The sequence below is a fragment of the Acipenser ruthenus genome, chromosome 4, assembly GCF_902713425.1.
Source record: "Acipenser ruthenus chromosome 4, fAciRut3.2 maternal haplotype, whole genome shotgun sequence".
NCBI classification, from domain to species: domain Eukaryota; kingdom Metazoa; phylum Chordata; class Actinopteri; order Acipenseriformes; family Acipenseridae; genus Acipenser; species Acipenser ruthenus.
Window position 1 is genome coordinate 6,552,501 of NC_081192.1, and position 24,044 is coordinate 6,576,544.

Genomic DNA, 24,044 nt, shown 5'->3' on the forward strand with positions numbered 1-24,044 from the left:
TGGATAATTGCAAAGCATACATCATGGTTTATTTAGATTTCCAGAAAGTTTTTGACAAAGTCCTACATAAAAGATTAATTCTCAAACTGAACGCAGTAAGGATTCAAGGAAATGCATGCACATGGATTAGGGAGTCAATAGAAAGTACTGATTAGAGGAGAAACCTCAAAATGGAGCGAGGTAACCAGTGGTGTACCACAGGGATCAGTATTAGGTCCTCTGCTATTCCTAATCTACATTAATGATTTAGATTCTGGTATAGTAAGCAAACTCGTTAAATTTGCAGACGACACAAAAATAGGAGGAGTGGCAAACACTGTTGCAGCAGCAAAGGTCATTCAAAATGATCTAGACAGCATTCAGAATTGGGCAGACACATGGCTAATGACATTTACTAGAGAAAAGTGTAAGGTATTGCACGCAGGCAATGAAAATGTGCATTATAAATATCATATGGGAGATACTGAAATTGAAGAATCTATGAAAAAGACCTAGGAGTTTATGTTGACTCGGAAATGTCTTCATCTAGACAATGTGGGGAAGCTATAAAAAAGGCCAACAAGATGCTTGAATATATTGTGAGAAGTGTTGAATTTAAATCAAGGGAAGTAATGTTAAAACTTTACAATGCATTAGTAAGACCTCACCTAGAATATTGTGTTCAGTTCTGGTCACCTCGTTACAAAAAGGATATTGCTGCTCTAGAAAGCGTGCAAAGAAGAGCAACCAGAATTATCCCAGGTTTAAAAGGCATGTCGTATGCAGACAGGCTAAAAGAATTTAATCTATTCAGTCTTGAACAAAGAAGACTATGCGATGATCTGATTCAAGCATTCAAAATTTTAAAAGGTATTGACAATGTCGACCCAGGGGACTTTTTCGACCTGAAAAAAGAAACAAGGACCAGGGATCACAAATGGAAATTAGATAAAGTGGTGTTCCGAACAGAAAATAGGAGGCACTTTTTAACACAGAGAATTGTGAGGGTCTGGAACCAACTCCCCAGTAATGTTGTTGACACGCTGGGATCCTTCAAGAAGCTGCTTGATGAGATTTTGGGATCAATAAGCTACTAAAAATCAAATGAGCAAGATGGGCCAAATGGCCTCCTCTCGTTTGTAAACTTTCTTATGTTCTTATGTTCTTATATATAGTGAAGCATAAAAGAAGGTCACAACACTCAGATCTAATGGATTTAATCAAATATTTTAAACACAGATATCAAACAAAATCACAGAAAATGTGAACAAAAACACAGATCAGAGAATCATACAGTTTCAGTACGAAATGTGACACACTGTCAAAATGAAAACATTACAAAGTTAGTATCGGGTATGACCTCCCTGAGCATTAACACAATCCTGGCAGCATTGACGCACAGACCTGATCAGCCTCTGGATAGACTGCTGTGGGATGTTCTGCCGCTCTTCCTGTGCAGCTGCAGCCAGCTGGTGAAGGTTGGCTCTCGGTTGTCTCCTGTGGATGGCACTAACGATTTGATCCCACAGATGTTCTATTGGACTCGGGTCAGGAGAAAAAGCTGGCCACAGCAAGACCTCGACTTTGTTTTCATGAAGTCATACAATTGTAATCCTAGCACTGTGTGGTCTTGCATTGTCCTACTGGAAAATCAACACTTCTGGATTGGCTTGCAGGAATGGAAAAATTGTTGCCTCAAGGACATTGTCAATGTATTGCTGAGCAGTAAGGTTGCCCTCAATCTGCACCAAAAGCATTCTTGTGTTAAAGGAGATTCCTCCCCACATCATCACACTTCCACCTCCCCACCGGTTGGCTTGAACAAGGCAACAGTCAGCATAACGCTCACCACGACGTCTCGACACACGTTGTCTTCTGTCTGGTCTGTCATGTGCAAAACAGCATTCATCGGTGAATAAAACACTCCACCACTCTCTCTGCCGCCACCTCAGATGTTCTCTGGCCCACAAACAGGCAGCCTTCAATCATGCCGATAGCAACCAGGCGATCTTCATTGGGGTATGGTCATATCTTTTCCTGTTCTTACATTAATTAAAATCATGTCTTGTTGAATGGCTATTTATACAGATTCTATCATGGTTTGGGCCTGCTTTTCTTCAGCAGGGACAGGGAAGATGGTTAAAATTGATGGGAAGATGGATGGAGCCAAATACAGGACCATTCTGGAAGAAAACCTGATGGAGTCTGCAAAAGACCTGAGACTGGGACGGAGATTTGTCTTCCAACAAGACAATGATCCAAAACATAAAGCAAAATCTACAATGGAATGGTTCACAAATAAACATATCCAGGTGTTAGAATGGCCAATCCAATCCAATCGAGAATCTGTGGAAAGAACTGAAAACTGCTGTTCACAAATGCTCTCCATCCAACCTCACTGAGCTCGAGCTGTTTTGCAAGGAGGAATGGGCAAAAATTTCAGTCTCTCGATGTGCAAAACTGATAGAGACATACCCCAAGCGACTTACAGCTGTAATCGCAGCAAAAGGTGGTGCTACAAAGTATTAACTTAAGGGGGCTGAATAATTTTGCACGCCCAATTTTTCAGTTTTTTATTTGTTTAAAAAGTTTGAAATATCCAATAAATTTCGTTCCACTTCATGATTGTGTCCCACTTGTTGTTGATTCTTCACAAAAAAATACAGTTTCATATCTTTATGTTTGAAGCCTGAAATGTGGCAAAAGGTCGCAAAGTTCAAGGGGGCCGAATACTTTCGCAAGGCACTGTATATATATATATATATATATATATATATATATATATATATATATATATATATATATATATCTATCTATCTATCTATATATATATATATATATATATATATATATATATATATATACACACACACACACACACACACACACATATATTGTAGGTTGTATTCAAATAACCAATGCACATAATACAGTTATGACGCTGCCTTAGCTATTCTTTATAATGGATATTTATATTAATTTATATGAAGGCATTGCCAACATTATTTTATGCCTTGCCAAGATTAGGGAAGAAAAAAATGGCAAAACCCCTTATTATATATGTTACATTCTCTCAAATCATGTAACCCCTTAAAACACATATTCATTAACATTCACTTAAAATGAATAATCTCTAAAGATATGTGGGTTTTAACATTGGTGAGATTCCTACTGTTGCTTTTCCTCTCTTCAGTTTCCTCTAACTCAGATTCTCTAAGAATGTTGTCTAAAGATATGAATTATCACAGCCAAAGCATGCATTTCAAGAACAAATATCTCTGAGATTCATGGGTGTAATTTTGAACTTTGTCCACTTCCCATTTGCTTGTTGGGAGAGGGGTGGGTAAGAGAAAATTCCTGCAAGAAGGTCAGATGGAACCAATAACATTGCAACAAATAGAAACATTGCAACAAATAGACACATTGCAACAAATAGAAACATTGCAACAAATAGAAACATTACAACAAACAGAAACATTGCAACAAACAGAAACACGCCAGGTTATCAAAGCAAGGGAGCACAAAAGTGTCCTTTTTTCCATAACTTGTTACTTTATATTCTAATTGTTTTAAGTTTTAGTTACACCCACGTTACCACTATAGGCCACTGTACATAATTGCGACACACTGTGCTTTCCTTGTAAACAAAGAACATAAAAAGTAGGAGTGTATATCCTATCTAATCACACGTTGTCTTTAATATAAAGGGATATCAGTGGTATTAACCATTATCTCAAAATACATTTTAAACGAGAACTGATTATAAGAAGTGTTCATATGGAGATTGCCATGTACAATTAAACTAATGCAGTAGTTGAAAGGGATGCATATAAATATACTAGGCAAACAATAGGCTAATTGTGGAGAAAGTCTGTAAAAGGTTTTGCAACTATTTAATCAAATTGTCGTTATGTTGGCTTAAAACGCTAAATATAAAACATCTGGGGCATCCCTGGGAGACTTGGCCTCCGTATTTATTAATACATATAGCTAATGCACAAGTGTACATGTAACACACACCTTGTATAAAGTAAGCTTATTCCGGTTACTTTATACGGTAATGATAATACAAATAAAAATAAAAAGTCTCCCTTATTAACTCACTGGACCGTTGACAGTAATTAAGAAAGAACAGCGGTGATTGTGCACTTTGAGTGCTTTTTCCTCCAACATACCATAATAATTTGTATTCTCCAAAACAAAACATATCCAAGATCTGGCCAGTCTCTTGAGAAGTGTGGGAAGTACGAGTTTCCGCCCGTTTTCTTGGTATTTTCTAAATCTGCCTTCCGTCCAGATTTCTACCTCTGAGGTTGATGCTGGATGAAATAGAATGTCCGTTTGTGTGTGTGTGTGTTTTGTTTTGCCAACATGATCATTTAATATTTATATTCAGTTTACAATCTGTGCAACTGCTTTTCTTTTATAGCTATCGGGCCATAACACTTTTTTTTTTAAGTTTCTGGAGTGGGGGAGGGGTTTCTTACTGGTAAACTGAGACTACTCTGCAGATGCGTGTGTTTCTGTAGACTACCACTTGGGGAGTCCAGTTTACTTTGCCTTAAACAGAGAGGCTAGATTGCAAAGTGAATGTTACCTTTTTTTTACATCATCGTTTAGCACTGTAGCACTCTCCACTCCACAGCAACAGATACCAGGTATTAAACTGACAGTCTCCTGCGGTTCAAAGACGATTGGTGAGAATGTGATTATCTCCATATCGTGAAAAAGAAAGATTACACAGAATATAAAGGAATGCAGAAAAGTTTTGAAGCTAGTTTCTTCTACTTTTGGGAATGGCAAGCCTGTGGACAATCTGGTGTGTACTCGTCTCCTTCATCTGTTCTGCAAAGTCTCTTTGCCCCGATCGATGCGACTGCCAGCACTCTCAACACCTACTGTGCACAAACAGGGGGCTGCGGACACTGCCCAAAGCAACCATCCAGAATCCAGAAGAAATCCTCATCTACAGCCTCGGAGGTAATTTTATTAATAATATCTCTGCTTTTGATTTCACCCGCTTCAGCCACTTGGTAAGACTGGACTTGCAGTACAATCAAATCCAGTCAATCCATCCAAAAACATTTGAAAAACTTTACAGATTGGAGGAGCTTTATTTGGGAAATAACTTGATACCTAACATTTCCTCCGGCACTTTAATTTCTCTGAAGAAATTACGAATTTTATATGTTAACAGTAATGAGATAAAGAAACTTACCGAGCACTCGTTTGCGAACCTGGACAGCCTAATCAAACTGAGGTTAGACGGCAACTCGATAGAATTCTTGCAGGATGCACTTTTTAACCGTTTGCCTAATTTACTTTACCTCCAATTAGAATCTAATAAAATAAGATACATTCATAAGAACGCCTTTGCAAATTTGGGAAAACTCCGATTTCTGAATCTCTCAGGTAACAAGCAAACAACACTTCGAAATGTTTTCACTTTTAGTCAACTAAATTCTCTAACCAATTTGATACTTTCCGAAAATGAAATTCACCACGTTGGAAACCGTGTCTTTCAAAACCTTCAAAAGCTCTCTAAACTTTCCCTGAACAATAATAAGATATCGCACCTAGGTACTGAAGCTTTCAAAGGACTGTCTGGTTTAAAGGAATTGCTGATGAACGGAAATCTGCTCACAGACATCCCATTGGGACTGCTTGATCCACTGGAAAAAATTGAGGAACTGGACTTTAGTAGTAATCTAATCTCTCATGTGCGCCCTAATGCATTTAAAGAGTTAAAATTTTTAAAAGTTGTAAACCTGAACAACAATGAGCTAACATCCCTTTCTGGTGAGATTTTTGCATTTAACCATGTTCTTTATAGCCTGGATTTAAATAAAAATAACTGGACCTGTGACTGTAGACTTCGTGGTTTTAAACAGTGGATGAATTTAGTGCACACTCATGGCAAACTCCTGACAGTCTTTGTCCAGTGCCATCATCCTCTTGTTTTGAAAGGGAAGTATTTGGACTATTTAAACAGTTCACAGCTACAATCAACAGGTAACAACTCTGAGGCATGTTTGTTTTCACAGTCAGAGTCAATAGACCGCCTGACCCCTGGTGTTAAAGACAAACAGAAATCTGCAGAGCAGCTAAACATACAGGCAGACCAAGGAGGTCCTGGGGAACCAGACAAAGGGACTGCAGAAAAAACTAAAAGAAAAAAGGAGGCAGTCAACCACAGAGCACGTCATGTAACAACCACAGGGTCAGTTCTAGTGAAGGATGCAGCAACTGCTGGAATACCTGAAAGGGCAAGGTCAGTTGGAAACCCTGGTGATAAAAACTTGACCATAAAGACCATAGAAGGGGTTCCAATGGTTTCCTTTGCCCAACCAACATCATACCCTGACCAAGCTAAAGCTGAGAAGTTCAACTTACTTCAGCGAGATAACAGGAGACTTCCAGTGGTGACAGACCCATGCGAGTTTAACAGACACTTTATACTTAACATTACGGCAGAGAAAGTGGAGTCCACGACAGCCACCATTCAGTGGAAGGTTTTGGATCACCAAGGCCCAAAGCATTCACAAATACATTTCAGAATCCTTTTTGATAGGTTTGGCCAGCCTGTGAGGTTTCACCGGTTTATTTACATCCGAGACCAGTCAAACTCAGTCACTCTGCAGGAGCTGAAAGAGGACACCACCTACATGGTTTGCATTGAGAGTGTAATTGCAGAGCAAGTGTGCCAGGTCGCCTCCAGGGACCACTGTACAGGGGTGGTGACTCTCCCTGAGGAGAAAAGGGCTGTGGATTTCCAGCTGTTAACTGTAATCATGCTGGGCGTCAATGCTCTGCTTGTGTTTTTGGTGTTGTCAGTGTGGATATCAAGGTTACTCAGGAAAAGGCTCAACAGAAGGAAGTCTGCGGTACATGTCCGACAAATGTACTCAACAAGGCGGCCCCTGCGCTCCTTAGGCACTGGGGTGTCTTCTGATTTCACTGGGTACCAGTCAAATCGTCCTCGAAATACAATGTGTGCCATTGATGAGGCAGACCTCATTGAGTTCCCCTGTGACCGGTTTCTTGACAGCAATATCAGAAGAGAAGAGGCAATGCAAAGATTCTCTGATTAGGCTTCAGGACAAAGGCCCTTCTTGTGTCTTTCCTTGGTCCTATTTGAAGCCTGAATAACAGTATTGTTGATGTCCTCCAATGTAGGCCTCAGTCAAATATTTATGTTTGGCTTTCCATACAATGAGGCCATATTCTTAAACCCTTTAGGACTGTTTTAAAGAAAGTTTTGAAGGACTCTTTTTTTATTTTGTTTTTTTACATTCCATTAGGTTAAACAGTGCTTTGAAAAATGCAAATAAAATAATAAATACGTTGTCTTATAGAGAACTGAAAGTTTAATGAATAGAAAACTTTAATTAATCAAAATGTGCTTTAAAAAAACAGTTCTTAAAATATTTCTTATGTAGTCCTGGACATTGTTTTTTATCAGCCCTTTAAATTGAGTCTCTTGATATCATGGAGTGAAAGTGATAAATCAGCAACAAGCTGTGCTCTGATTTTTAAAGGATATCAGCAACTATCCTGACCCTACTAAGCTCCAAAAAATGTTTGACCCTGCAGAACTGTGGGCAGTGTTAAGCTCCTCAAGGGTTTGACCCGACAGAAGTGAGGGCAGTGTTTAACCCCTCAAGGGTTTGTAAGCTGAAACGTGGTCTGATGTAACAAGACAGTGAGTTGCTGCTGGGGTTTTGTTTATTAAACAATGACAGGCTCAAGTTGAATTTACTTTCAAATATAACATTATTGTATGTATGCAGTGATTGTATTACTTTTTTATATATAAATGAATGGTACCGTTGTGTTGTTTTTAATAAGTAGGTTGTTTTTAATACAGTAAAAAAACAAATTAAAGGATTTATACTATGCAGCCCACTTGGAAATCCAATATGTGTTGCATACATGTCCTGCTCATTTATGAACATGTGACGTGAGATTCCTTTCATATTTGTTTTCAATATATGATGTTCTACCTTCCACACTTGGGATATCCTGCCCTCCAGTATAGTGTATATGCTATCCTTTTGATAATTGGCTTCTAGAACCTTACTGACCCATGATACAAAGTGCTTGTCAACATTTGGAGCCTGTAGAATTAAAACATTTGCTGGCAGATTGTGAATATTATTCAGAAATCAAAACTTGTCAAGAATGGACTTAAATCTGATTCTTGTGTATGCATGTATGATAAAGAACAAAAGCCATGTGTAATTTATAGTAGGGCCTTCCTGCAATGTTCTTATACATAGCTGTTGTGTGACATACGTACAGAAACAAAGCACATTATTAAGCCTTTATTAAAATGTTTTAGAAACAATCCTAATTTTCTTGGAAGTTTGTCCCTGTTTCATAATGCATTTAGGAGTCGATGTAAAGATACATACAAAGTGATTTGCGGCTGCAAAACACCCATATTGCTGCCAAAAAATGTGTTTAGTTGGTGTAAAGTGGGACTTTAGCGGTCACTAAAAATTTGGTGTATATAAAGAATGGTTTCCACCTGGATTTCTGCACCTACTATCAAATTAGCACTTTGCCATCTTAATCATTTTAAATAATATTGAAATGTATTCAAATGAAGAAAAGAGCAAGGAATTGGGTGGAATCTGGAATACTAAAAACCATTATAATGAGATGTTGCATTTGGGCAATTGCTGACCCTCCAAAAACTTTGCACCTCCTCTGACAAGGTGCAAACCTAGTAGAAATGAGTAATTAAGAGCTGTATAAAACCACACACCTTCAGAGACCTGTCACTGGCCTCAGGATGGCTGCTGTGGTACACTTGATGTGGTGACGCTTGGCTCTTGTTAAGGAGAGGCAGGAAAACCTTTGGAGGAGAAGGGCAAGACGGAGAAGAACCTGCATATTCAAACCCAGGGTCACCTTGTTTGGGATGGATTGTCCTCTCTGCTTGCCTCTCCAGCGGTGTCAGCTGTGATGTGGATGGCGACCCTCCTCCTGTTCCTGCTGCATGCCTATTGCTGTGTTGCGGGTTTTGCTTTTGTTTGCCGCTGCAGGTCATGCCACCTTTTCATCACCTGGTTGACTGTCTTCCTGGTAACACCAACAGCATTGACTTTCTCCACTATAGAGGACCATATGGCGTCTTTTTTAGCATAACTGATGTTGGCTGAGGCTTTTCCAAATAACTCAATTTCATGCTGAGTGACCTCAGCCGTAAGGACTTTCAGCTACTCCTCAGAAAACTTTTATTTTTCATGCGCCAAGAGGACTTTGTTGCCCTTCCTCTGACATATTTTTTTGTTTGGTTAGATTTTCATGCTCCACAAATCTCATACAGCGCCTACTGCTCTCTGTACACCTAACTCACCTCACCTCTGGACTGTAAGTGCAGCCGCTAAATAGCCCAATGCACTCATTGAGACCCTCATTATCATGATTGCAGCTCATTATTTGTGCCTGTTTAGTAATTTGCATTGCTTTTAAGCTTACATATGCCACAATGCAAAATAATTGCCTGGCAGCCGCACTTGTTTTCACTATGCCTTTCCTTACATTAGCCCCTTAATGTCCTTTACTTGTTTACTGCAGCTGTGAACAACATGGGAATACTTTTTATACAATCCATTTCAAAACCCACTTGGAGCCAGTTTAACTAGAGCGTTTTATTTAGAAATGTAATACACTCTCTTTGTGTAGATATGGCTATTGTATAATTTTTCAGGGCAGTAATACTGACATAAAATAAACCACTGTTAAGAGAAAACGTATGCAAGTAGTTTTGCTTTTTTTGTCCCCCCGCTGAAATGAAGCAGACCAGCTTTAACATCACATAGTATGTTGGGGCAGTGTGGTTAACTGTATGTGTGGTCCCGGGATGACATTATGTTATTATAAACAGTGGTAAGGCTAGGATAGTTCTGCGCTGAGACTGTAAATAAACCTTTCTTGCTAAGTGTTTTTAGTTCTCAAAAGCAACAGGAAAGCACAAGAGAGAGTACGACACAGTTTGAGAATTTTACATACAATAACAAGAAAGTGGATGCAACTTTTTGAATATTTTTTAGGAAAACTTGAAGAAACAAATACACTAAACTGATTTTATTACAGAAACAGAAGTTGGAACGATATTTCCATTAGACATGTCATTGACGATGCCTTCCTTTACCAGATGAGATAACAATGTTTCATTGATACTAAAATGACAATTCCATGGCTTTGTACAAGGGAACAATGGTAGCACAAGAATGCCTGCACTTGCATGTTATGAGAGAGAGTTGTAATGCACACTGGCAATCTATCCTGGTACCATATCAAAATCACTCAGCATGCTACTGCTGAGTTTGGACCACTGTGACCATTGTTTCAAATCCATTGTGTTGTCATTGCTTCTGCTAATGGATCTGTCGAGGTTGCATGTTGAATGCTTTTACATTTTCCTTACAATCTTTATATATTTTGTTGCCCCTAACCTTAAAATATGACATTTATATAGCTTCTGATCCTTATAACAAGACTTTGTAGCTTAGAACTGCTTGCAACAACACCACACATTGGCAGATCTTAATGCAGTTGCCATAACATTTATAAATCTGTTTTTGTGGACTTTGATTTATTGTAGTTAAAGAGCGCTGGTATTTAGATCCATCATAAAAGGCAACTTAGTATAGGTCTGAGAACACCGTGTAACAATTTTTTTTTTTTTTTTTGGTTCCTGGGTAGTAAGTGTTATTTCCTAATTGCTTATGCCTCAAAAGTACAGAAAATGGCTATTATTCACCACAAACTTTGCTTTTGTGACAAGGACAGTGATATTTTGAAATTTACCTATTTTCCAAAACATTCCAGATAGATTCAGTGCTGAGTAAACTTGGAGTAACTTCTAGAACTTTCCAGTAATATAAATAGTAGTATAGATACAGGGGCCTTAAGCCCACCAGTTCAGTTTAGTTCCAGCTGCCTAAGTGGATACATATCTGCATTTCTCTGAGATGGCATCAAGGTCATAGGAGACTTCAAAATGGTGGCATTCCTGATGGGTCTCCAAGGCGGTTTTACCAAGTTTCCCTGCTATCTTTGCCTTTGGGACAGCAGGGACACCAAGGCGCACTACCACAGGCGGGACTGGCCACAGTGGACCGAGTTCTCTGTGGGGAGGAACAACGTCAAGTGGGAGCCACTGGTGGACCCCCGGAAGGTGCTGATGCCACCACTGCACATCAAATTGGGCCTTATGAAACAATTTGTCAGAGCTCTAGATAAGGAGTCGGCAGCCTTCAAGTACCTTCAAGATTTCTTCCCTAAGCTGTCTGAGGCAAAGGTCAAAGCCGGTGTCTTCGTCGGACCACAGATAAAGAAGATCCTGGAGTGCAATGAATTCCCCAAGAAGCTCACTAGTAAGGAGAAAGTGGCTTGGAACAGCTTTGTCGCAGTGGTTCGGGGCTTCCTGGGCAATCACAAGGCCGAAAACTATGTGGAGCTGGTTGAGACTCTGGTGAAGAACTACGGCACAATGGGCTGTAGGTTGTCCCTCAAAGTCCATATCCTTGATGCTCATCTTGATCAATTCAAGGAGAACATGGGAGCGTACTCAGAGGAGCAAGGCGAGCGCTTCCACCAGGATATACTGGACTTTGAACGCCGCTACCAAGGACAGTATAACGAGAACATGATTGGAGACTACATTTGGGGGCTGATTCGTGAAAGTGATTTACAGTATAATCGTAAATCTCGAAAAACTAGTCACTTCTAAATCTTTTGTAGTCATTTTTGTATTACTTTAGTATAAATACATGTTAATTTTGATTCATGTTGTTTTATTCTGACTTTATGTGAACGAAAAGACACAAATTCGCCCGTTTTCTCATTGGAAATAGGTAAATTTCAAAATATCACTGTCCTGGTCACAAAAGCAAAGTTTGTGGGGAATAAGAGCCATTTTCTATACTTTTGAGGCATAAGCAATTAGGAAATAACACTTACTACCCAGGAACAAAAATTGTGTTACATAGTGGAATCACTCTGAAAATCATTAAATTATTCAGTCATCACATCCTGGTGCCTCATAGTTAAAATCACCTGAGGCATCTATAGAGCTCTCAAACATTTCTTTAATATAAGTACAGCTGGTAGAGTATAATCACTACTCGCAGCCCTGCTAAATTCTATCTTCAGTGGATGAAAGAAATACCACATTTCTTCTATGTGGTATTACTGATGCATTTCTGCTTGCAACAAAGTACACATTTTAAGGGCACTGATAAATTAGAGTTGCTATTAGCTTCAGATTGATAATCATCAATGACAATCATGATAGATTGATATAAATGCTATGCAATATGTTTTGTTATTGTTTTAAGAATACAAAACTAAGCTAATGTAAAATGTGTCTTCAAAAGTGTTTATTGTGTGTAACTTGGTTGAGTGTTATTGTTTTTATATAGACACACTTGTAAAATATATTCAGTCTTTGTATTTTTATTTGTAGTTTTCCTTTAACGTATTAGTACCTATTATTGTATAGGTTACGTTGTATTACGTAAAGGGGCACAGTACATTTCTGGACACTACACTCAGTATTTGTACCTCAGACTTATTTTTTTCTTCTTATAATTATGTTTTTTATTTACATTTTTACCAATACTATAACCCTGGTGTTGTTAAGAATAACACATCTTGTTTGTTTTAATATAATCTTTATAGTCTTTTTATGTTACACAGTTGGAGTTTATACCCATATTGAAATATTCTTTGCTTTGGACGATTCTGTGATTGTCTCTGTTAAAGTGGATTTAAGTTGTTACTTGTTTTTTAGTACAAACAGACATTTGTATTAAGTTAAAGGAAACACTGAACATTCAAATTTCAGTAACATAGTTTTGTTGGGGGGCTGGTTTCACAGACCCTGAAACCGATCATGTATCTTTGTTAAAAAAAAAAAAAAAAAAAAAAAAAAAAAAAAAAGTATATTAATATTGTTTTGTATTTTGTGAAAATAAACTGTGCTGCTGGTTGGCAGAATTTTTTTTTTTTCTTTTTTTTTTTTAAATGTGTTTAGTTCAGACATAACCAGCTGTTTCGGGTGACCTTTAATGAAAATGTAGTATTGAATTGAAGATTTGTGTTTTTTTTATTATTTGTAATCTGGTACATTCTCTTTATAAGTAAAATAAGGTAGCCTCCAAAACAAAGCACAGATACAATAGCGGTCACAGGTTTGCTTGCATGTGATAAAACACACAGCGCTTCGTGTGTGTTTCTTGTCTGTTCGCTTTTGTTTTGTTTTGTTTTTTACAGTAATAAAGTGTCATTTGTGAGATATCATTTGATGTTTTGAATAAAATGTCTAAGTTATGTTGTTATTTGTTCGCATTTTTACAGTTTACTTGTTTACTTACATTTTGATGGCTTTAAGGCTTAGTAAGACTTGTTTTGTTAACTGGTCGTTTATATATATATATATATATATATATATATATATATATATATATATATATATATATATATATATATATAAGAACATAAGAACATAAGAAAGTTTAGTATCTTATTGTTTGGTTATTAGTAGCTTATTGATCCCAGAATCTCATCAAGCACCTTCAACAACATTACTGGGGAGTTGGTTCCAGACCTTCACAATTCTCTGTGTAAAAAACTGCCTGCTATTTTGTGTTCTGAATGCCCCTTTATCTAATCTCCATTTGTGATCCCTGGTCCTTGTTTCTTTTTTCAAGTCGAAAAAGTCCCCTGGGTCAACATTGACAATACCTTTTAGAATTTTGAATGCTTGAATCAGATCACAGCGTAGTCTTATTCTAGCCTGTCTGCATACGACATGCTTTTAAACCCGGGATAATTCTGGTCGCTCTTCTTTGCACTTCTTCAAGAGCAGCAATATCCTTTTTGTAACGAGGTGACCAGAACTGAACACAATATTCTAGATGAGGTCTTACTAATGCATTGTAAAGTTTTAACATTACTTCCCTTGATTTAAATTCAACACTTGTCACAATATATCCGAGCATCTTGTTGGCCTTTTTTAGTTTCCCCACATTGTCTAGATGAAGACATTTCCGAGTCAACATAAACTTCTAGGTCTTTTTCATAGATTCCTTCTTCAATTTCAGTATCTCCCATATGATATTTATAATGCACATTTTTATTGCCTGCATGCAGTACCTTACACTTTTCTCTATTAAATGTCATTTGCCATGTGTCTGTCCAGTTCTGAATGCTGTCTAGGTCATTTTGAATGACCTTTGCTGCTGCAACAGTGTTTGCCACTCCTCCTATTTTTGTGTTATCTGCAAATTTAACAAGTTTGCTTTCTATACCAGAATCGAAATCATTAATGTAGATTAGAAATAGCAGAGGACCTAATACTGATCCCTGTGATACACCACTGGTTACCTCGCTCCATTCTGAGGTTTCCCCTCTAATCAGTACTTTCTGTTTTCTACATGTTAACCACTACCTAATCCATGTGCATGCATTTCCTTGAATCCCTATTGCATTCATTTTGAGAATTAATCTTTTATGCAGGGCTTTCTCGAAATCTAAATAAACCATGTCATATGCTTTGCAGTTATTCATTGTCGATGTTGCATCCTCAATAAAGTCAAGCAGGTTAGTTAGACACGATCTCCCTTTCCTGAAACCATGCAAGTGTGTGCTGTCGTCATGTAACATACCATACCTCTGATAAAAGAGAGTTTACACTTTCTATGCATGGAGTCCCAAAATATTTTAGACATGATAATCCCAGAGCCCATAAATAATAATCTTCCTAACAGCTTCAATGTTTGGAGTTGAAGTAAATACAAGGCTGCTGGCTATTTGAGAGGGTAGAACACTATAAAATCAGTAACAGATGTATAAATCACCTTATTAACTATAAAAAATAAAATGTAATTGTGACCTTAGCAATCCTAATGGAGAGGCCCAAACTGGGGAGTGTGCTGTAATTGTGTTCAGCGGTAGCTGGAAGCGTGTTGGAGAGACAGAGTCATAAAAATGAATGATTTCAACTGGTCCATTCTCTTTCAAGAGGACATCTGAAATGTCTTGAACCATATGCCCTGAGCTTTTTGCCCCATTGGCTCTTGGTCACAAAAGCACATCTAATTACCTTTTATCTTTCAAATGCCCATTGAAATGCCATTAGAAAGTTGGCAAAAATATAGTACAATATAGTAAGTAATCATTGCAAAAATATGTGTTTGACTGTAGCATTTCTAGTAAAGCATACATGTACCAACCATGGTTGTTCATTGATTGGGTTACTAAATCACAAACTCCTTTTATCTTTCTTTTAATTTTATGATTTCTATAGGCTGATTAAAACATCTATGTATTTTGGATATTGTTTTTAAGTTTTAATCAACTGCATTATATATATATTACTTGCCAATAGATATGGTTTGTTTTGGATACGTTTGTTAATTAGTTAATCAAACTGTAAATAATATTGAATTTCTTACGTGTTTAATATCGTCTTATGTGTGTTCACTATCATTCCCTCGGATCATTGAGCATGACAATTAACTGTTCCAGCAAGTTGCCATTTTTCTGTCTTATATATATATATATATATATATATATATATATATATATATATATATATATATATATATATGTATATACTGCATGACCAATCGGAAAACTAAGAATGTTGCCGTAATACTATAATATAAAATATGTCTTTCTGTCTTTATTTTCATTGCGCGTACCGTTCCATTCTTCGCGCTGTATTTGAGTCATGCTGCGTTTGGTCTGCACACCAGTCTGGCACTTCGCACTGTTGTTAGCTCATACCGATTTCATTTTGTTTGCACCTTTAGAGCGCCCCATAATGCATTGCGCACGAACCGAGGAAGGCAGGCTAGTCTTTTCATTGGGTCCTAGTGCCAACCAAAGTACTGGCTTGTGGTATACGAATAAATTACTGAGGAAAATAAATAATCAATGGAAGTTTCTCAAATTAATAAATCGATACCCGGGTAGTAAAATTGGACCCGGGTCGGGTAATTTAAAAGCTGATGGGTACCCAGTTTTACATTCATATAGTCTCGCTGCATGATCTGCTGGGAAACCCACTGTATGCCATTGATATATATATATATATATAGTGTATGACCCAGCCTGGAGATCGTGGCATGGGCTCTAGTGCTCCAGAGGGACATTGTTATTGCTGTTGCATCACTGTTATTGTTTGCTGTTATTGTAAGGTGCACAGGGTACACCATCTAGGGGGTGGGGAGTGGTAGTTAGCTATGGGGAAGCTCTGGGAGAGTTTACGGGATGGGAGAACCATAGCGGAGGTTGTGGGTGCCCAAAGCGTATAAAGGCTGCGCTGAGTCTGAAGACAGACCTGCACTGCTCAGAACTTGCCTTCCAGGGTACCTGGAGGGAGTTGGCGGACCTCTCCATTAGTGCCCGAATCGTGTTCGAGGGCTCTGGAATCTCAGGCTCTGAAGCAAGCTCAGATCTGGGGACTGTTACCTGAGTAAGGTCTGGGTCCTGAGTCTCCGTCCGCAAGAAGGACTCCTCATCCCAGGAAACCGCTAGGGAGAGCGCATCCTCTTCCTCCTCGCTCATCACCACGTCCTGCTGATCAACCTCTGCAGCAACCCCTGGCGAAGCCGGGGTATGCTCTGGGGCAGGCGCTGGTTGAGCTGGGGCAGGTGCAGGGGGGACCTGCTGCCTGCTTAAGTGGTTGAGTTTCTGGGCCATTTGGCCCATTAGCTCGGCGATATCCATTGCCTAGTCCATGTTTCTGGATCTCTTCCTGCCCCTTGAGGGAGATCTAGAGCGATTGCGGGGGCACTGTATATCCTGCACAAAAGAAATACTTTGCGTAGGGCTCGGAGGGTGGGGAGGAGAGGCCTGAGATCCCGAGACTGACGATGGCTCTCCTAGGCTGGCTGCAAGGTTCTCATCCGAGAACAGCGCCATTCTTTTTTGCAGGGTGCTCTCTTTGGACCCGGCGCAAAAAGAGCAGGGCAACTTGTCTGCTCAATGCCCAGGCACCTCACACACAGGGTGTGTTTGTCCTGCAGGTGCAATTTCCTCCTGTAGGATGTGCATGGGTGGAAATTCGACATTTCAGTCGTGTATCACCGAAGCACCGAAAAACCCAGAGGGGATCAAGTGTGCTGGGTGAAGCGCAGCCGGTGTCTAAGGGCCGAGGTGGTGAGTCTTTGAGGCACCGAGGGTATCAAAGCACAGAGGTACCAAGGCTATGGAGCACCGGGGGCCCCGAGGCCACCAAGGGCGCAATGCACAGAGCTGAAAAGCTTCAAGGGCGTCGAAGCGCAGAGGTGTGGAGTCCTCAAGGCAACGAGGACGTCGAAGCGCCAAGGTACCGAGGCTCTGGGGCAGTGTGGCACCAAAGGCGCTGCTGAACAGGCTCAAAGCCTCAAGGCGTCGAAGCGCCGTGGCGAATCGTGCTCGAGGTACCGAGGGTGTCGAAGCACCAAGGGTGAGTGGTAATGTGCATGGTCTGCTCAACAATAAGGCCAAGGTCTAATGGAGGAAGCACGCGGTTGTCGTTTATTTATTTAATTTTTAAACTGCAAGGCAGTAGTACAGAGACACTCGACAGCAAGCTGGAGTGTTTTTTTTTTTTTACTGTTAAGTAGTAAAAAACAATAGTAATCGACAACCTGTAGGGGTGCGAGGCCGCGCACACCAAGTGGGTGTAACCGAGGTCGCTCTGAGCCCTTGAGTCAACAGCGGCGGCAGAGCGAGGCTGGACTCACTGGAGGGTCATGTTCTCCCTTCTTTTTCTTTGTACAGCTGCAAAAAGCAGAGGAAAATTAAGAAAGGAACATGCAGCAAGATGCAGAGGTTAGAAAGGAGACTACAATCGGTGAGCGATGTAGGCTGTTGAAGAAAGATTATTATTTTTATTTTTTTTTAAATGAAACGCAGTTGCGTAGCGTTAGCTCAACCTTCAGTTGCAGAGTTTCTGATTCTGGGGAAGTGACAAGCCTACTTCCAGCAATTAATTGCAAGGGAACTCACAAAAACTCAAAGAAGGAGCTCTAAAAGAGTCAATCACAACTGGAAAAGGTTAGAGTTATACTCACCTACCTTACCTACCTGTCTGTGAAAGGCAAAAGAGACTGATGTCTCCGCGTAATGACTATTTATTACCTCAGTGAGACTGGACCGAGGACGTCACTCCACGGAGGGCCTATCGGCAACTTTGATATAAAATGCTCAGTGAATACCTGACAAGCAGGCATATCCCAAAAGTATCACTGGCGGTCATCTTCGAATTGAAAGGGAACTGACCATATGTTATGAAACATTCCTGCAAACACGTTGTATAAATATTTGTTTCATTCTCTAAATAACTGAAAATTACAGCTTGCAGGTCATTAGGTCGTTTTTTTTATCATCTTCATTACACACCAGATGTGCATTGTAGAACTTGCAGCAGAGGGACCATGCTGCTTTGGTGTTTATATATGTATGTACAGAAAACTGCAGGGGGCTCAGCAGAGGCAGATTAAGACTTCTTGGGGCCCCACGGCCCCAAGAACATTGGGACCCCCCCCCCATTAAAACAGCAGTAAAATGCATGAATAGGCCCGTAGAACATTTACCTGCTTAATATAAAGCAAATCATATCACAATATACTATGCTTAAATTAAACTGCTTGATTTTGTCACATAAATAAAATACCTACTGTATATCTGCTTTTGGAAAAACATGAACGATTAAAAACCCACATTTGTTAGCACTGCCCTATACCTAAAACACTACACTGGCCTCCTGACAAAAACTTAAATAACACTTATTGCGCTTAAAAAATCTTTCCCTTTCAATTCGAAGACGACCACCAACGACATTATGTATGGGATATGCCTGCCCATTGGGTAGGTGTTGCTGAGCTCTCTATACCAGAGCCGATAGGCCCCTTCCTGGGATGACGCACTCAGTCCCGCCTACCGAGGGATTAAAACTGTCATCCTGAGGAAGCCATTTCTCTTTTTCCTTCTCAAGATGGTACGGTAATACCTCTATGTCTAGCTGAGTGTGTTGATAGAAAAAAGCTTCTGAGTTGTGTTGTATTTCCCTTGCATTCATGCTGAAAGCCGGCTTGCGCTTGCCTGGAATCACAGACTCTCTAATTTGAGTCTCTTCTGTCTTTCAGCAGCCTCCTCGCTTGTGTTGTAGGCTGCTCTGCTTTTTAATGTCTGTCGTGTGTGAGCGACTGCCTGTGCAGTCACCCCGTGATTGATTGTCTATTTCTTGGGATAATGTAGTTCCTCCATGGGGCAAGGCCTTGCTGCATCCCTGCTGTCGAGTGATTCCCCCAGCCACCGTCTGGCAGCTGGAGTGGGCCTGTGTTTGGCTGCCGCTGCGCGTCCCCTGTCTCTTGATAGACTGCACGGTCCTGTTTCCAAGGTCGTGCTGTGGCCAGCTGCATAGCGGTTGTTAGCACAGCCATCCAGCTGTGTATTCCTCCACGGGACTCTGTTGCTTCTTCCCACTGTAGAATAGACCTCACAGGCTGTGTAGGCTGCCCACCTCGGTGACTCGGGCCTTGTAAACAAACAACAGAGTGTTCTCCCCTTTCTGTTCTATCGTGTTTCTGCTGGCTGCCTTCAACTCGCCCCCCGCGGCTTCAGCCCTTGTGTCTCCCTGGTGCATGCTGCACGCTGACCAGGTGTGTGATTACGTGGTTAGGGTCGGCACCGTTGAATAGCTGCCCCCCGGTGCATCGGTACCTCGGTGAATGCATAGCCCTTGGTATTTCGGTATCTCGGTGCGCACAGTGCTCATTGCACATGACACACGGTGCCCAGCGCTACAGCGTCAGTACATGGACACAGTGCCGCATGGTACTTGGTGTGCACGGTGCTCGGTACGCATGGTGCACACAGTGCCGATTGCTACAGCGCTAGTGCACAGACACACAGTGCTGCATGGTACACGGTGCATGCAGTGCCCACGGTGCACGTTGCTCATGGTGTTCGGTGCCCTCCGCTACAGTGCTAGTGCATGAACGCACAATGCCGCACTATATAATCGGTGGTTGAGCGCATGTTGCAACCAGTGCAAGCGGGCAAGCGGTGTTCGGTGCACAAATGATGCAGAACACCGAACTGATGTTGGGCAAGTCGGGGTTCCACCCCTGTACGACCTGCAAGGCAAAGATCCTGCAGGAGGATAGGCATACCCTCTGTGCGCAGTGCTTGGGGCCGCATCGTTTGCTTCTCTAGAAGGCACGGAAAAGCTGGGCCTGGTTAAGACCCCGCCAGTGGGTGGGTTGGCCAGAGACCCAGTGTGCCCGAACCCTCAGTGCAGGGTGACAGAAACGCACCTCAAGCAGGCGTATGCAGCGGAGACGCAGATAACTCGCCTGTCAAATACGGCGTTCGTACTGACGGCCTATATGGACGGTGTACTGCGTGAGGCCCCGCTCCCTGAGCCGGTGGCCACAGAGCTACATCTCTTGTCCAGCACGCTGCTGCAGATCTCCATTCTCCAAGGGCAAGCTCTTGGCCGGAGCCTGGCTACCTTGATTGTGGCTCGCAGACAGCTGTGGTTGTCACAAGCCAGGGTCCCTAATGCAGATAAGGCTGCGCTGCTAGACACGCCTATCTCCCCGGGACATACCTTTGGGCCAGCCGTGGAGGAGATCCTGCAGAGATCCCACTGGGAACGCGAGGCATCCAGCAGGTGGCCGTGTTGCTCCCTCCCTGCGCTCCCGTGTGGGCAGGTCGACCCGCTGGAGGACTGTCACCAGGACAGTTCCAATCCCCACGGCTCCGCTGGGTGACCTAAGGCAGCACCTACCGGCCCCTCCCAGCAGGCAGAGGGAACGCAGGATGTGGCAAGCCCACACACCAGCGTCCCAGGAGACGTTTCCAGGGCTAACACACTAGACAGCCACCCCAAACTGCCCCACCACAACCTCAGCAGCCCTGGCAGGGCCCCTGAAGGCTGGCGGCCTGAGACCTCCTTTCGGCACAACAGCTGCAGTACTGGTACGCTTGCACCTCGGACACCTGGGTGTTCACCACCGTGCACAACGGTTACGCGCTTCAGTTTCGCTTGGGACCTCCTCCCTTTCGAGGTATCATGAATACTTTTGTGACAGACCCTCTCCAGGCCTCGGTACTTCAGAAGGAAGTGGCCGTCTTGCTGTGCAAGCAAGCCATTCATCTCGTAGTTCGCTGTGCTGCCATTCGGACTCTCCCCAGCTCCTATCCTGGCCCCCTTGCGGCTGCAGGCAATCAGAGTAATAATCTCGATGACTGGTTGATCTGTTCCCAGTTACTAGAGGGAGCAGTGGCCCTCACAGCGGGCCTCACCATCAACGATGCAAAGAGTCAGCTTACACCGGTGCAGTGCACGATGTTCTTGGGGCTCCGGCTGGACTCCATTGCGATGCGATCTCAGGTCACCCTCCTATTGTGCCAGAAACTGTTGGGTCTTATGGCCGCAGCAATATCGGCCATTCAGCTGGGTCTACTTCGCATGCACCCGCTACAAACGTGGCTCAATGCGTTCCACCTACATCATCGGCTGACAGCGTCTCATATGTGCTCGGCAGTCCTACACTGGTGGAGGACGACCTCTCACCTGCACAAGGTGTACATATGGGGGTGGTTTTCAACTGCCAAGTGGTGATGACAGATGACTCCAACTGGGGGGCAGTCTGGGAAGGCAGAGTAGTGCGTGGATCCTGGTCGGACCGCTGGATGTTCACTGCATATAAACATGCTGGAGCTGCAGGCGGTCTCCCTTGCTCTCCGCCATTTCCTCCCAGTGCTAATAGGTACACATGTGTTGGTCCAGACGGACAATGTCAACCACTAGGGTGGCCTACGGTCCCCGGGGTTGCATTGCATTGCCTTCAGGCTATTGATGTGAGCTCATAGGAACTTGCTGTCTCTGCGGGTGACGCACATTCCCGGAGAGGTGAACTGGACCTCCTGTCCAGGGAGGGTCCCCTCCCGTCAGAGTGGCGACTCCACACTCATTCGGTATCTCCGAGTGCGCATTTTTTGACTACCCGATTTCTTAAAGGCGCTCGCCGATTACACCCTTCCAGGAGGACTGTTCTCCCCGAATGGAGCCTTGATATTGTACCGGAGGCTCTCACGAAGGCCCCGTTTGAGCCCATATACTCCATAGAGTTGAAGTATCTGTCTATGAAGACAGCCTTCCTCATGGCTATCACCTCCGCTAAGCGGGTCAGTGAGCTGCAGGCGCTGTCGGTGCACATATATATGTGGTAGAGATGATAATATGTGTTTTAAAAAAAAAAAAGCTTTTCCAAAATAATCATGCACCAGTACATAATTACATTTTATACGTCACATTTCTTTAGTCGTAAAATATTCAACATCTTAGATCACTGTTTCTTGTTCTGCAAAACATATTGCTGATGTTACGGAACCATATCATGAGCAGTGGTGTAGTTCTAAATCTTGAAGTACGGGAACGCTGGGGGGGCGGGGTGATCATGCCGGTGCGAAATCTGGTCTCCCCTGGTAACAGGCTTGTGGTGGTTAAGCCCGTTGCTAAGCAAAGGACGCATTGAAGTTCTTTGTTTATTCAAATGAGGCGGGGCATTACTGAATTCATTTAATTACCCGGACAATTGTGCTTATAAAAGGACGTTGCTAATACATGATAATCGAAACGTTTTAGCGATTTTATATCTCTGAAATTCTCTGATGACTGTCCTGGAAATCGCTAGATTTGTAGCTAGTTGCTTTTGACAACAGCCCTTAAAGTCACTAGATTTGGCGAGAAATTAGCTAAATTGGCAACACTGCTTGAAGGCGCAGAAGAAAATATTTGATTTTATTATTGTCTTGACATAACAAGGAAAAGAGATCGCTTCATCGGTGCCCAGGCACTGAAATTAGGTTGTGTGCCATTTAAGCATTTTCATAACACATCAGCAAATATTCTTAATTTTTTTAAAGTTAATTCTTAAGTCAAGGATCTGCCTATAGAAAAAAGTACCAGAGGATTTGCTGTGCATGATTATATGACCACTAACCTACACGTTAGATACCAGTTTTATAGTAGTTAAGGAACGCAGCAGAGTACTATACAAATAAGGTACAATGAAACTACAACGTGTTTGAAGGAACTTGCGTATCCTGTATCAATTGTTATTTATAACTCTAAGCTCATGCATGGTGGTAGAATCCATTGATCATAAATATTGTCATTGTAGAGCTGACAGTAGATGTCACTACCGTTTGTAACCAGAGTGATGATTGTATAGTTTTGTGATGATGTAAAAAAATTAAAAAAACAAAAAAAAAAACACAATCTGGTGTACAATAATTTGTTTATATGTTGATTGAGATTATATATATATATATACACACACACACACACACACAATTTAAAAAAAGAGTGAAAAGGGTGTCAAAAATCCTTGCGCCGGCCCTGTTTTGGACAATGTTCAATGTTGACACAACTTTGCCCCCAAATTTTTCTGAAATGACACCCCTGCTGTTAAATATGCCTCTAGAAATGCACTAGTCACGAGTTGCTTTGTAGTGTAAACTGCTTGGGCTGTTTGATTTGTGGGTGAAGCTGTTGTTTGTTTGATTTCATTGCACTCATTTTTTTGTGGTGTTTTCCCTCTGCAGTTAGCAGTCATTGCTAGACAAGCCTTCGCTTTTATCATGGGGCATTTTACTGTCAACGTGACTGCTGGTTATCAAGCGCGCTGTTCAGCCTTATTGCTTCTTTATTTGTTTACAGTGTTTTTTGATTAAGATACAATACAAATATAAACTGGTATTTTAGGCCAATTTGACATTTCATTTGAATTAAAAACTATTTACACTCAGCCCTATTTCTGCTTGTTTTAATTTATGTATGTGTAACTACTGGATAGTTTGTGCTGCACGCATGTAACATATCAAATGAAAGGCCACAAAATGTCCTTGCATATTACATAAGTTGCAACAGGATCAGGCATACTATATGTGGTAGAGATGATAATATGTGTTTTAAAAAAAAAAAAAGCTTTTCCAAAATAACCATGCACCATTGAACTTCAATATGAAATGAACGCGAG

General features: G+C 41.5%; 1 protein-coding gene across 1 annotated transcript; it reads left to right on the top strand.

The window, feature by feature from the left end:
• The first annotated feature begins 4,241 nt into the window (after positions 1-4,241).
• LOC117399812 (TLR4 interactor with leucine rich repeats) lies at positions 4,242-13,326 on the top strand. The gene has a single exon (XM_033999196.3). It carries the CDS (start codon positions 4,776-4,778, stop codon positions 7,068-7,070), a length of 2,295 nt encoding a protein of 764 aa, XP_033855087.3. The 5' UTR covers positions 4,242-4,775; the 3' UTR covers positions 7,071-13,326.
• The last annotated feature ends 10,718 nt before the right edge of the window (positions 13,327-24,044 follow it).

What these genes read in the sequence shown, in the direction of transcription:
- LOC117399812 (XM_033999196.3), top strand. Translation starts at nt 4,776, where the DNA reads ATGGCAAGCCTGTGGACAATCTGGTGTGTACTCGTCTCCTTCATCTGT.